At 47.3% G+C, this 15,204-nt stretch overlaps 1 protein-coding gene across 1 annotated transcript; it reads right to left on the bottom strand.

Moving 5' to 3' along the window:
- Positions 1–5,945: 5,945 nt before the first annotated feature.
- Positions 5,946–10,319, bottom strand: LOC136759732 (serine/threonine-protein kinase N2-like). The gene is made up of 4 exons (XM_066714735.1): positions 10,193–10,319; positions 9,878–9,985; positions 9,541–9,621; positions 5,946–7,954 (listed from the first exon to the last, which is right to left on the bottom strand). The coding sequence occupies exons 1-4, from the start codon at positions 10,295–10,297 to the stop codon at positions 7,766–7,768; spliced, it is 483 nt and encodes a 160-aa protein (XP_066570832.1). The 5' UTR covers positions 10,298–10,319; the 3' UTR covers positions 5,946–7,765.
- Between the last annotated feature and the right edge of the window lie 4,885 nt (positions 10,320–15,204).

The following is a 15,204-nucleotide window of genomic DNA, read 5'->3' as shown; positions in this document are numbered from 1 at the left end:
AAGAAGCCAAAGAAGAAACTGAAACAAGTTTTCTGTTTGTTTCCGTTGTTCTTATTGGCTGTTTAACGCACACATGAGCGCAGCACCTCGGGGGAGGAGTTTGCTGAAGATGCTGCGCTATTGTGAAGGCGTTAGCAGACACACCAGAGCAGCATCAACAGCATCCAGTGCTTTTTTGTGTTTTAAAGCTTCCGTGGTGGTATTGCAGTGAGCGCCTACACATCGGACGCCCGACTTTCTCAGTATCATTTATTTTGGCGCGTCTCAAATACATTACAGCAGTGTGGTCGGCGGGCCCTGGTGCTCGGTAATAGCACTTACTACGACTGTCAGTACTACTACGAATAATAGAAATAATGATACTTAAATGTATATCATGGCTTTATGTTATCCTGTGATTGTTGTCAGACTGATGAAGACTCCAAATGATGAATCCAGAAGGGCAATTCAAACCTGCATCATAGTGGGCAGTACAGAGAAGAGTGCGAGCACAAATTAGAAATACATCTGCAAACCATCCAGATGAAACAGAAAATGAGCCATTTTCTGAGATATCGGTGGCTAACAGTGCTTCTATTTCAGAGCCATCTATATCACATTTCATTTCTGATTCTGACTCACAGAACACACGACAACATTTTTCATTTAAATGCACAGCCCTTATTCAACAGCACAACATTTGAGACTGACAATCGTTTGTACAACACAGAACCAGAATCAGACACAGATGATGACATTAAGGACAGTACTGCACAATGGGCAGTTCAATATAAAGTACCAAATGCTGCACTGTCAGATCTATTAGTTATAATTGGCAAAGATGATCCATCCCTACCTACAGATGCCAGAACTCTGTTAGGTACAGTGACAAGTTACAAAATCAAGGACATCACAGGGGGATCATATTACCATGTTGGTATTTCCAGTCATTTAATGACTAAATTGTGCACCTTTCCAGCACTTTTCAGAGACACAGAAACACTGTTACTACAGATAAATATTGACGGCCTGCCACTGTTCAAATGTACAAATATGCAATTGTGGCCAATTCTTGGGATGCTCAGTCTGAACCATTTCCATGGAAAGAACCATTTCCAATCGGAACATTCTGTGGTCCAAGCAAACCTGGCAACGTTTCAGAGTTTCTGTATGATTTCATACAAGAGATGAAATTAATTCAGGGTGAAGGAATTTCATACAGTGGGAAACATTATGAGGCCAAATTGTCGTCAGTGATTTGTGACACACCTGCTCGTGCGTTTGTCAAGAATATCAAAGCACATACTGGTTATCATGGATGTGACAACTGGGGACAGGAGGGGTATGAGATGGCAAGATGACATTGCCGGAGACCAATGCTACGTTGAGGACAGACATTGATTTTGCAGAAATGAGGGACCAAGACCACCACCCTGGATCCTCACCACTTAGCGACCTTAACATAGGCATGGTCTCACAATTTCCATTAGACCATAGGCATCTTGTGCGTCTTGGTGTTACCAGAAGGCTAATCTGTTGTGGGTAAAAGGATCGGGTACCACTGTAATCAATCAGCTGTCTGAAGAATGACATGATTTACGGACTCATGTGCCAAAAGAATTCAGTCGAAAGCCAAGGTCACTTAACGAAGTACAGAAGTGGAAAGCTGCTGAATTCCGTCAGTTCTTGTTGTACACTGGTCTATTGGTTTTAGCGCGAAGGCTGTCTGACGTCTTGCTACTTTTTGTAGAGATATTTATGCTTGTGAGCCCCTCATTCTCTAATGACTGTACAGATGATGCCCATGACATACTTGTTCTCTTTGTGAAGAACTTTGGTGATCTATACGGTACAGACATGCTGCTGTACAATGTTCATAATCTCGTACATTTGTCTGCAGCTGTGAAGCGTTTTGTTCCACTTGATGGCATTTCAGCTTTTCCTTTGGAAAGTTTTCTTGGAAAGCTTAAAACGTTGATAAGAAAACCAGAATTGCCATTACAACAAAGTAATACGTCGATTGTCAGAAACTGACTCCAACTGGATGAAATTGGAGAAGAAAAAAATGGAACTGCGAAAACAACACAACAAAGGGCCACGTCCGTTTGATTTTCTGTTGTCTGAACAGTATGAAGAAGTTGTCTGCAAGGATCTCCAGGGGACAACTGTACTAAAATACAAGACGACACTGCTCTTGTACAGAACGTTATACAGTGTGAAGGAGAATCTTACATAGTTTTTAAATCATTTAAAACAATAGAAGAGTTATTTTCCTATCCTCTCAGTTCATCTACAGGGTTTCCAATCTTAGTGCTCAGATAGAAATTACACCTTTGTCAGTTGTTACAAATAAACATGTCCTGATGCCCTCTAGAAATAGCTTTGTTGCAGCTCCTCTGTTACATTTAGTGTAACATGTTAAATATGAATATTTGGTGAATATCCTTTTAAAATATCCCTTTTGAATCATTTGTGTACAGAAATCCTCATAATGTTTCACATTGCTGAGTTCCTTGAATCACAGGAGGTTGACATTGTGCCCGTCTCTGGGATGGTGAATGGAGAAACATGTAAATGGCCAAATTTCAATCGGGAGAAACTTAAAAAGGCAGAAATCAAAGGCAGCAGAAGAGAGGAAGAGTGGGCCCAATATGAAGTTCGCATTCTGTATACAACTGGTAAATCGACATTTATTTATCATAAAATACATGAGAATGGAGATGCATTTGACATGAATGTATTTCTACTATTTCCACCATCAACTATTGGGTACCTGACCTGTGGTCATTTGCAATTGCATAATTTCTCATTTATATTTGTTTGATTAAAGTCCAAATGTAATACTGTACAAATATTGTACTAATAGCAAACTAATGGTTTACTAAATCATAGTATTTTGACCTGGTTTTTTTTTGTATTTTTTTCACTAACCGGTAAACAAAATGGGTAATTTTTTTGGGAATGCCTCTTTATGTTACCTTCATAAAGGCTACATAACTTGTCATAATATAACTCATAAAGCTTTATAACAACTTCTCCAAGTGACATAACAGGTGTGTAAGTATTTGTAACGTGGCACTGACTCAGGGGAAAGGCCAGAAGGAAAGGAGACTCATGAATACTTACACGCCTGTTATGTATATTGGGGATGTTTTTATAAAGCTTTATGAATGCTGTGATGTCATGTAGCTTTTGTGAAGGTGTTAGTCAGGCTACATAGAGGAGCAAATACAGCGTTACTAACAAAACAATCAGATATGCACTGAATTAAATAGCATTGCATAAAGCAATGTTTGAACTAAACTGTGGAATTAATACCTGACTATGTGTTCCTAATATCTGTGCCTAAAATAAAAGTGTAATTGATCATTATTTTTAAAAATGTGCTCGTTATGGGTTACTACATTTTTTGGATAATATTCCTTTTCTTGCTGGAAAACTTTGGACCAACGTTGACCCACCTGGGAATGATAAGCAAATACCAACTTTGGGAGAACACTGGCCCGATGAGCAAAATGACATTGGCCCACCGTCAGTTATCTACATTGGGCCAAACAAACTGCCACCTGGAGTCCAACGTTGGCCCAACCTAAAATTGCTGTCTGGGACCCTGTAAATTAGTGTTCTGTACGGGTATCAATAGTCACCAGGGGCACCGTGCCACTATCAAGAATTAAAGAGTGCAATAAGTCTACAGAGATTTCTCAAGTCAGAGGGTCCCGGGTTTCTAGGGCTTCGTGCCCTGGCTGCCACTATCCTGCGGGAGTTGGTGTAGTCGTGTCTCGGCCAGTCCGCTGCGGTGTGCGGTTCGGGCCCTGCAGCTGGGACGCAGAGACTGCAGTGGGGTTGCAGGTGCCCAAGTCTGCGATCCGGAGGTGTAATACTTGCGTGTTATACCGATCGGCGTATGCCACCGACGTGCCAGTATTTTTTTCATTTCCTTGCAGTATGACTACAGTACCATAGCTGGCACAGGGCGTAGCGTATTGATTAATATGCGTATTATAGCAACGAAGTGTTACAGGGGTGATACGGGTCTGTGAGTTGGGTGTTGGGGTGGTTACAGTTGTCATTGTTCAATCATTGAGGTGTTACTCGTGTAGCACGGGTCCGAGGTGGAGTGCATGTTTTGCAGTTGGCTGATAGAATCGTCGCAGCTGTCATTGTCCTTTCAAACAGAAACACTGGGACACGATGTCAAACTGAGGGACGTATCGGTGGTGGATTATCTGTTAAGAAAGCACGAGGGGGGATCGGAGTGCCACATCCGATCAGAGGAGTGGATTTAAAAAAAAAAAAACTAGGTGTTACACATAAATAGGTAGATTAATAGGAAAAATGTATTAGAGCAAAAGAAAATAATAATAATAATAATACATACATTCAGACAGGAAACGGCACTTACTCAGTGAAGGTTTCTTAGATATGGGATAAAGCAATAACCAAGTGCTTCGGGAAATTATGATGCTGTAATCAAACTTTGCAGGTCATTTCCATGACAAAGAGTTTGATGTCCCCAGTCATAACGCAAAATCCCTAAATACACTGAGTAGGTAAGAGATGAAATATTGATCAGTTGATATTGATATTTTCTCCAGCAATTTGGGCTTGATACATCAAACCCCCCTTATATTAAACATTACGTATGCTTTAATTCTCCCCGGTTTAACCATATATGGGTTTTCCCAACGAGTTGTCAGGCAGAAGCCGAACTTGCGCTCATCACGGGACAGTCATGTGGGCTGTTATCTGTCTCTCCAGTCTGGTCTGCATAAAAGTGCCTGTAGTGTGTGACTTCTCTAAGACTGTTCTTGAGATCGCCTCTTGAACCTCTTCCTTGCAGCTGCTCGTAATACAAACCTTTGACTGGAAACATACATCTCTCTCTGGATTTCTACGACTCTTCAATAATAATCATTTAAGTAGGATTTACTGGATGTATAGGTCACAGTAATGTATAGGTACATGTAAATAATGATGATTAAATCCTATATTTTGCTTTTGAAGTCTTCGTGAAACCCGCACTCGGTGGACATGGATTTTGAAATCAGTCTTTCATGACACACGGACCCCTGCACACGCATGTCTCCCTCACAAGCCGAGACAGCCGAGCACCCCACACCCCCCACCCCGTGCTGGAGCCGGGGCAGAAGCCCCTCCCTCCTCCCGTGAAAGCAGGGGTTGCAGAGTCCGGAACATCGGGCCCGCCGTGCTGGACCGGCCCCCTGAAAAGACAAACAGACCCGTCCTGCCAGTGCCTGCGAGAGCGGAGAGCGGGGCCTCGGGGGCCGGGCCAAAGGACAGCGCGAGGAAGAAAGTCCCGGCTGGAGGGGGAACTAGATCGGGTGCCGGCGCGGGTAGACCGGAGAGCCAGGGCCAGGAACACCGGCGCTGCACTGGGGTGCGACAGGGGAAGAATCGCGAAACCGCCGGCACGACAGAAGGGCGCCTCCTCTGGCCACCTCGGACGAGGTACGGGGAACAGAGGAGGGGCCGGCCCACGACCTCATGCTCCAGGGGTGCCGTACCCGGAGAAGGGGCCGTGGAAAAATTCACAAAGACGTTGGGGTGAATTTGAGTTGGCCAAGCAAGCAAAAGAGAAAAAGAGAAACTCATATTACAGTATTTGTTTTGAATTTAGAGAAGAAAACTGACTTTTCTTCATATAATTGTCCGTTTTTAAATGGTTTTGATTTGACTGGTTAAAGAATGTGTTCTTGTGAGCTGTCTGATGTGTTGACTGTTTTGTTTCGTTTTGGTTTTGATTTGTTTAACACGTTCACCGACGAACACAACGCAGCGGACTGTTTGGAATGTCATTTTTGGAAATGAATATCAGTTTTCGTTATATGCAGTGTTTTAAATGCACTGATTCACATGTTCTTGCTTTTGATCTTGCCTTTTTTGATTCACTCGATGATTTAAAGAGAATTTCTTAAAGGAATAAAAAAAATGAATCACAAGTATTAATTTATATGGTTTTTATTTGTAAGTGTAAAATACAATACCGAATAAACAGCGTTGCCCAAGCCGAGGGGCTCCAGGTGAGGGCTTACTTGTACCTGCTTCTCTCCGGCACAGAAGCCTTTGCTCTGTCCGGCTCCAGCCCAAGGGGTATCGCCAAAGACCCTCCATTGAAACAAGACCGTCAACTCCCCCTTTTCTTCTTTGAGCCGCAATGCATTGTGGGAGTAATGGAGTTGCGGTGGCGGGGCTTGTAATCGAAGACGAGACGGATTGGCGGCGATTCAAAAAGAACAGACAGCATGTGGATAATTATTATAATTATCATAAGTAGTACTGTATGTCGTAATGCTGAAGGTGTTCGGCATTTAATTGTGGCAACACAACCAATAATAATAATAATAAATAATAATAAATAATGAGAAAAGTAATAAGAAGAAGAAGAATCTCTTTTTTCTCATTTTTCCGCTGGATGAGATTCTGTACATTTTACCTGAACAATTATTATTAATATTTCTTTGCAGACACCCTTGTCCAAAGCGACTTACAAACTATCAGAGCAATACCAAGTGCAATAATAAGTGCAATACAGTGCAATACAATAATAATACAGTGCAGTTCAGGCATAATCCATTTTACAAATGTAGGATTCAGAGTTTACACCAGTGTGCGGAAGATACAGTCAACACTGTCTAAGGTCTCACATCCTAGATTGTAGAAGCTGATCAGTGCAGACAGGATGTTTCAACACAAAAAATGCCGAACACTTCCGAGACATCAGTATTACTGTTCTTGTCAATGCATTGTAAATGGCAATAATAATTATAACCCACACGCTCGCTCTCACGTTTCGAGTTGCCACCGATCTGTCGCCCGTCTAGCACAACCAAACCAGCCTGAGGCCCGTGTCATGAATATTCATGAGCCACTGCTAGAGACACTCGTAACGCGCTCGCCAGGCCGGTGGACACTGCTGCTGACGTCATAACTCATGTGTGTTCAGCAGGCGTGTGTGTTCAGCCGGCGTCTCCAATACAGTCCAGGTGCATCGTGTTAAAAAATGCATCTGTTTTTTAAATAGAGCTTTGAATATGAAATGAGCAGCTTCTCCGTTATATAGAGGAGGAGAAATCTCTGTTACTCCCATAATGCACCGTTTCGGTTCAGAGGAAAGTCCCGATGTGAAGTAGGCGGAGTTGACTCAGGAGGTTTGGATCGTCTTCCCACCAACGCTGTTCATCGTGCGAGCCGGACTGAAGGAATGTCCATTAGAGCAGAAAGCGCAGATTGGCCTCCTGGACAGCAGCTCTTATAGCAGGACATCTCCTGGACATCTCAGCACTTTTATGCCCGTCTGACTGAGCAGATTGCGTCCTGACCGCTGCCGTTCACAGCACTTTTAATGAAGTCCCAGGGGCCCTGTGGTTCGAGCGCCTCTCTGCCCCTCGGGACGCAGCAGGGAAGGGGCTGTGTGTTGGGCACAGTCTCAGCTCATGGGCAGCAGGTCATACGTGCCCTGTGTTGAGCACTGCACGGGTTTACAGCACCGTCACTCTCTGACATGGGTTCTTGTGAAACGCAGTCACACACACACTACTCTTACTACTACAGTAGGGCAGGATAGCAGGGTGACGAGATGATACGAGTTTGAAGCCACACATGATGTGATGCGTTCCTGAGAGAGAGCTCAGTCAGACGGGCATAAAAGTGCTGAGATGTTCAGAAGATGTCCCTCTCTGGGACAGTCTGTCTGGCTGTCTCTGTCCCTCTCTGGGACAGTCTGTCTCTCTTCTAATGTCCTGCTGTTCTGGTGTCACCAACATTACCACCAATCTGCCACATACTGGAAGCTGCTGAAGATGTCCTGCTCCTCCGGAGTCAGTGCTCTCTCCTCGAGAGGCGGCGGCGTGAGGATGGGCTTTGCGGAGTGGTCCAGGGCCTGGAAGCGTTTGGCAGGGGGCAGAAAGGGAGGCTCCACTGTCCTCGCCTGCATCCCAGCCCAGTCCACATCCTGGAACGAGAGAGAGGAGAGGGAGGATGGGACAGAGCGGTGAACAGGGGATAACACTGACCTTTTTGGCCACTAGCCACTGTGTCTGGTAGAAGGAAAACACTTACCAGCCACTTGGTATTTTTACCAGCCAAAGGCAAACATCACCAGAAATGCATGACGGTGCGTACATGTATCAATCACCATAACAGAAGCTAATCGCACACCTGTATAGACTAGACAGGTGCGTATGAGGGGAAAGGATCTGGGTAGAAACAACATGCTCCCACACAGTTTCTACTTGCAAGTGTTATAAGCTCTTTAACCAAAACACTACATCTGATTAAATTATAACACTTGCTAGTAGAGACAGTGTGCGGGAGCATCGTTTTCCATTTCATCAATCACATGCAATAACATGGCAGCTAATGGGGCTCTGGATCAACACACTAAACTGACACAGGGGTGTTATATGGTGCCTAACGTCCTTTCCATTGGTCAGTACCAGGCCTGTGCTCTGCAGCTGCGCAAACGCCAGTAAACAAACCCACGTTTCTCTTCAGCAGAATCTCCGCACGTCTCGATCGCAAATCGTTTCCCATAAATGAATACCTTGTAACTGATGCAGTTGATGAATAGTTATCTAACACAACCTTGGTAAATAAATATCTACGTAAAAAAACATTATTAGAAGCCGTTTGGAAATGGCATAATAACAGCAGAGCTGTCAACTCTCACGCACCTCGTGTCAGACTCTCATATTGTTCCCCGACATTAGCACAACCTTTTATTGTCACAATTTCAAATTAACTATAAAGGTTGTGACTATCTGTTTTATAAAGGAATATTTTGCAGTCACATTTGTAACTGACCGACCAATATATTTTTCTATATGTGCGCTCGAGTTACAGCAAATAAAATATAAATAGCAACAGCTTGCTGTGTCTGTAATATGAATGATGTGTTTGTTGCTCCTCTTTCCTTTTCTGTCATTGCTAGTGTTGCAGAAGGGTGTTTGGCTTTTTGGTGGGTTAACATATCAGCTGTAGATTCATGGTAGTTTAATTGCACTGCACACATTATACAGGTTTGTGTTTGTCTGTAAGGAAGCCATGGGGCGCGTTGGAGTGCAGATTTCCGCAGAGATGCGCAGATCTGCAGAATTGCACCGACTGTGCGTATATGGACTTTGTTTTAGAATTATAATAGTTGCATTGACACTCTGATCCAGGTTCTTACAAAGTCAGTAATTATGACTTTGAAAAGTCATTAAAAGTCATTATTTTTCCACATCCTTAACCACCTTACTTCTGCTTCATTGCTCTCTGTGAAATACGTCCGACTGCCATATATTAAAAAACAAAAACATGATATTGCGGTTTGCCAAATCAACTAAGATACCAACACTACAACCTCAAAAGAATTTGTATTTTGAAACATATCGACCAATACGCGAGGAGAAACTAAAAGTTCCCGTATACTTGTTGGCTGCCCGCCACAGTGGCTGGGAAGATTGACCGATGTACCCGCCACTGGCTAAATCTACCCGCATTCACCCGGTGTTCATTTTACTCCCTGGCGGTGAAGCGGTTGCCTGCGCCACGTACCTCGAAGAAGGGATGCCTCTTCACTTCCTGCGCCCCTCGCCACCCGGCCCCCAGGCGTCTCTTGGGGTCTTTCTGGAGGAGCTGCGGATTGAAAACAACAAGGAGAGGCTCGTTATTGTCCATCGACGGACCCGCAGTTCAGACGTGCTGCGAGAGAGCAGTTCTCGCAGTTGGCAGTGCCAGTGAGCGCGTGTGCCTTGCCACCGGCACGGGGTCTCTCTCCAACTCCGTCACGGTTAAATCACAGAGACACGCCTTCATCACGGCTGGTCAGCAGGACAGCGAGGCACAAACTGCAGGCAAGAGCTCGTCACAAGAAAGAACAGCCGATACTGACCCCTGAGAGGATGGACACGGCCTCGGCAGACAGGAACCGGGGGTAGTGGACTATGTCGTGGACAATGCTGTGGGTGAGCTCCTTGTGATCGCGACCGTTGAAGGGAATCTACAGCAAAGGGACACAGAGAGGACATTAAAGGGACACTCCCGACCGAACCTCTGAATACTCACAACATACCGAGACACAAACTGGTCAGATCACGCCCGAGACGTGGCTTATAAAAGCAGATCGCTCATAGCACACAAAATCACACTCATGGCGGCAATAACCGCCATCCCACCAAGAACCGGACCTGGTGCGATTGAAACCCACCTTTCCGACCAACATCTCATAGAGCAGGACCCCAAAGGACCACCAGTCCACGTCCCGGGTGTAGGACGGCTGGGTCAGCATCTCTGGGGCCATGAACTGGGGCATCCCACAGATGGTGCTGGCCTGATCATTGACCCCCATCCCTGGCAAGAAAAACGGAGAGTCGGTGAGAAACGCATCGCAGGACAGGTGTGAATCAGACATGACGTGCCAGAGCAGGGAATCAATACGGTTTATTTTTGATGCACCTTCTCTGCAGAGGCCGAAGTCTCCGAGCTTGACGTAGCCGTCTGCGTCCATCAGCAGATTCTCCAGCTTAAGATCCCTGCGATAAAAACACAGCGTCACGGGTTTGAACTCAGCGAGACGGTGCATCGCGTGCACTGTGCGTGTCGTGCGCATGTCTGACGAGCGGGGACTTGCCTGTGGACGATGTTGCGTTTGTGCAACGCCTCCAGCCCGAGCACCACACAGGCGGCGTAGAACCTGTCCAGGAAAAGAGACGGACGACAAGAGAAGCAGTTACATCGCGCGTCCTCCGCTTCTGTACTCACGTCGTGCGGCTCGGAGGGTCACTTACACGGCCCGGGGCTCGGAGTACATGTCCGTGTAGATGCCCGGCCTCAGGTCTCCCCCCGGAGCCCACTCCAAGATGAAGGCCACGTGATGGGCCGTCTGGAAGGAGCCGTAGTAATCGACCACGAAGGGCTCATTTATCAACGCCTCCAGGATCCTCTTCTCACACAGGACGCTGAGGAGAGACGACGGATAGCGTGTGAACGTACGTGTAGACACAGCTGGGGCGCAGAAGACGCAGACACAGACCCAGAGGCGTCACTGGAACACGGATGAAGCCATACCTGTCAATCAGCCCACGGGCCACGATGTCCGATTTCTTCAAGGCCTTGATTGCCACCATCGCTCCGTTCTTTTTGTACTCAGCCAGGACCACCTGTCAGAGAAGGACAGAGTGCAGATGAGCGACTCCCTCTCTCAGCCACAGGATCTACACTCTGCACACGGGCATTCTTCAATACATTTGAGGGTAAAAAGGGTCAGAAACAGTTCAGAAGCGTCTCCACATTCTCTTAGAGCTGCCGGCACTGCGCCCACGGTGCCTCGGGTGACTGGGACGTACCTTTCCGAACCCTCCTCGCCCCAGGAGGCCCATGCACTCGAAGTCCATGCAACGATCGCCTCTGCAGGAGAGAGAGCGGGGGGCAAGAGAGAGTTAATCCAGAGTCTGAAACTTTGCCATAAATAAATCACAATTCAGGTCAAATAATCTATCGTTTCTGCTTCGCTACATCATGCATTGACATTCAGAACTTGCTTAAAAATCACAGGAATGGAGTTAAAAGTGTTCAGAAGGACCTCATCTCTGGTGGCGGTGGACCCGTCTTCAGATCCAGATCTGGCTGCTGCTCCAGACAATCGAGGTCGTCCAGGGACACAAAAACGTCCTCCTGGGCATCCTGCAAATGGAGCACTTTCATGTGAAGAGGAAAGACAACAGCACAAGCGTGGCCCCACAATAGTTTTGCCCCTTAGGGTTATTACTGACAAATAGTATTTTAAAGAAAAACACATACATGCACACATATAAGACTGGACAAGCCTCCGAGCCAAACACACTGACAGGACAACTGTCAGGTCCCTGAAAGGCTAAACACACCTGCCACATGTCCAGGGAGCTCTGATCCACGATGCCAGGGGTGTCTCCGCTGGAGGGGGCAGAGAGGCTGTGCATCTCGATCTGCCCCGCTCCGGGACCGTCCTCCTCTCTGGCACCGTCCTCCACCTGGGAGCAGCTCTCATTCACGATGCTGGGGGTGTCTCCGCTGGAGAGGGCAGAGAGGCTGTGCATCTCGATCTGCCCCGCTACGGGACCGTCCTCCTCTCCAGGACCGTCCTCCACCTGGGAGCAGCTCTCATTCACGATGCTGGGGGTGTCTCCGCTGGAGAGGGCAGAGAGGCTGTGCATCTCGATCTGCCCCGCTCCGGGACTGTCCTCCTCTCCGGGACCGTCCTCCTCTCCGGCACCGTCCTCCACCTGGGAGCACCTCTGCTCCACAATTAAGTTTCTGTCTTCATTGGAAGAGGCAGGGAGGCTACACGTCTCGCTCAGATCCTCTCCGGCACCGTCCTCCTCTCCGGCACTGTCCTGCACCTGGGAGGAGCTCTGATCCACAATTGAGGCGCTGTCTTCGCTAGCGGGCCCCTGGTTACGTGGCCTACACCACCACCAGGCCACGAACACCGCCGCTGCAGGCACCACCGCGGGCAAGATGGAATAAATTCTCATCTTCTCTGGGGATCAGTAAGAATACCTATTGGGCAAAAGCAAAAGGACATTACAATGAAAATGTCCAGATACTTTTTCTCGCTGAACAGGTTTCACACAGGAGACTCTGGTCAGAGTCCTGCTATGAAGGGGAGGGCAGGGGTAGAGAAATAATTAAAGAATTGAACACTGGACATGACACACACACCCCCCTCTGGGTGGCGCTCACCACTCCACCACTAAAGGAGTAACATTTATATTTACAAACCACTGATCAATACAAGGAATCACTTTAACTTACTATACGTCCTCCGAGTCCTGCTCTCTCTCTGTCCCTCTGTCTCTTACTGCCGCACACGTCTAGGCTCGCACTGGAGAGGTCGTCCGGTCTCTTGAAGAGCGGCTCAGGAACTGCGGGCTTGTCGCAAGGAGAGCCAAACTCTCTCTCGATCCACTGTGACGTCACAGCGCCGAAAGAACGCCATGTAGCCATGGTTACGCGTGACTGCTCGGGTGTCCCGGAAAGCACGCTTCCGGTCCAGGGCCCCTTACTCGTACCTTACTCACATATGCGTCCTGGGCCCCTTACTCATACCTTACTCACATGTGCGTCCTGGGCCCCTTACTCATACCTTACTCATATGTGCGTCTTGGGCCGGGAGCAAAATTACACCCGCTGGTCGAGGTGGCCGAAAGTGATCGAGGCCTGTCTGACAATATGAACCGCCACATGAACGGGCGACACCGTGGCAGTTCACTTACACACAGCAGTGATGACGGTGCGGCAGCAACACAGAGACACAGGAACAGCAGAGCAGCTGCAACCTCAGGTCCGTGTGCAGCGCCATGCACTGCGCAAGCGCCACCGCCTGCGCTACTCACGAGTTCCCTCATGAAACTACACAGCTAAACATGCTGTCCGCCATGCAAACTACACAGCTAAACATGCTGTCCGCCATGCAAACTACACAGCTAAACATGCTGTCCGCCATGCAAACTACACAGCTAAACATGCTGTCCGTCATGCAAACTACACAGCTAAACATGCTGTCCGCCATGCAAACTACACAGCTAAACATGCTGTCCGTCATGCAAACTACACAGCTAAACATGCTGTCCGTCATGCAAACTACACAGCTAAACATGCTGTCCGCCATGCAAACTACACAGCTAAACATGCTGTCCGTCATGCAAACTACACAAGTAAACATGCTGTCCGTCATGCAAAGTACACAAGTAAACATGCTGTCCGTCATGCAAACTACACAAGTAAACATGCTGTCCTGCCGTGTGTAACGGGCTCGTACGCAGAGCGATTCCCACACGACAGCACGTCGCTGCCTCAGTGAGACATGTCTTCATATTTCCAATCAGATCTGCTCAGGTTGTGCCCCCGCCTGCGCATCGCTACCACTGTGTCTGCGGACTGCGCAATCTTCCTCAGAAAGCCTTCATGGTGGCGCAGTGTGATGGCCATTTGGCGCACAGTGCCAGTGAAGGTCCATGTGCTCGCTCGTTATTGCGCAGGACGCGCTCAATCCGACGCACAGCTTGCGTGCTACGTGCTCACGACGCGGACGTAAAGACGATTGCTCGTTTTTTATGTTACGATTAAATCGCTGCATGAGAAATGCATTGGATCAATACACTACTACGTCTCCTGTCCGATTATGATGTCAATGGAGATCAATAAGGCTCAGTGCGCATCTGTACATATTAGTGCTGTTCTCATAAAGAAACCCTTAGTTTCACACACACCGGGCTGGGACAGTCCTGGCGGGACATTGTATTTACAGCTCTGCAGACAGCGCAGTGGACAGTGTTGTGTCCATGTAGTTAACACAGCTCTTGTCCCCTGTAGCAGACTGTGACACGGCTGAGCCCAGAAACCTGGAGGAAGATGATACTGATTGAATTCACTGCAGAACTGAACACCTGTGGGTGCTATTACGACTCTGTGAAGTTGGCACCCCATGTGTTCAGAATATGAATACAAATATATGCATTGGTTTGGGCCGGTATATGGATCCCGAGATATGAAAGATTACATGTTATGAGCTGTGACGTCACGCAGCACCCCATCAACCTCCAAATCGCACCAAAACAGTCTCTTTCGTTTGTGCCGGTTGGTGCCCTACTTGTTTTCATCGGCGCAGTTACAGTTTTTTAGACATTCACTTTTTAATGATCAGCGATGTCGTCACTGCACCCCATCAAACGCCAATGCATCCAGGTGGTGGCAGTGGTTTGGGCCGACATGGCTCTTGAGATATTGCATTGCTACTGTCATCACGCTGCGGTTGTGCCGGTTTGTGCTGTAAATGCGCCGATATCTTTCTGGCCGCAGGTGCAGCGCAATCGCACAGCAGGGTCTTCAGCGGCTGAGCAGCAGAGCCGGGTTTGGACTGAGACGCCAATCAAGCAGCGTTTTGCTTTAATAATCATTAAACACGGCATCAATGGCTACACTTCTCCTGTCTTGTTTTCGTAGGTTAGGACTACATCATTTCATACAGGCTTCAGCGCAAACAAACGCTGGAAACCAGGACACCATGAATACACCTTGTGCACAAATTGTTACCTGTTCTCAACAGGTTCACTGCATTCTGGGTACAAGGGAGTCGCCTGAACCCCATGCGAACCAGTACAATTGAAAAGGTAGTTTTTGCACCAGACATCAGTTATCCAGGGAAGCTGCTTAGACGGCCGATGCTATTCACGCACTGTG

Source organism: Amia ocellicauda, chromosome 10 (genome assembly GCF_036373705.1).
Source record: "Amia ocellicauda isolate fAmiCal2 chromosome 10, fAmiCal2.hap1, whole genome shotgun sequence".
In the NCBI taxonomy this organism is placed as follows: Eukaryota; Metazoa; Chordata; class Actinopteri; order Amiiformes; family Amiidae; genus Amia; species Amia ocellicauda.
The sequence above is the reverse complement of the archived record's forward strand: the minus strand, read 5'-3'. Positions and strand labels throughout refer to the sequence as shown.

Coding starts and splice junctions, on each gene's coding strand:
- LOC136759732 (XM_066714735.1), bottom strand. CDS start 10,297: ATGCCCCAGTTCATGGCCCCAGAGATGCTGACCCAGCCGTCCTACACC. Junction 9,986..10,192: donor ATGAGATGTTGGTCGGAAAG/GTGGGTTTCAAT, acceptor CCTTTGCTGTAG/ATTCCCTTCAACGGTCGCGA. Junction 7,955..9,540: donor AGAGGCATCCCTTCTTCGAG/GTACGTGGCGCA, acceptor CTCTCGTTCCAG/GATGTGGACTGGGCTGGGAT.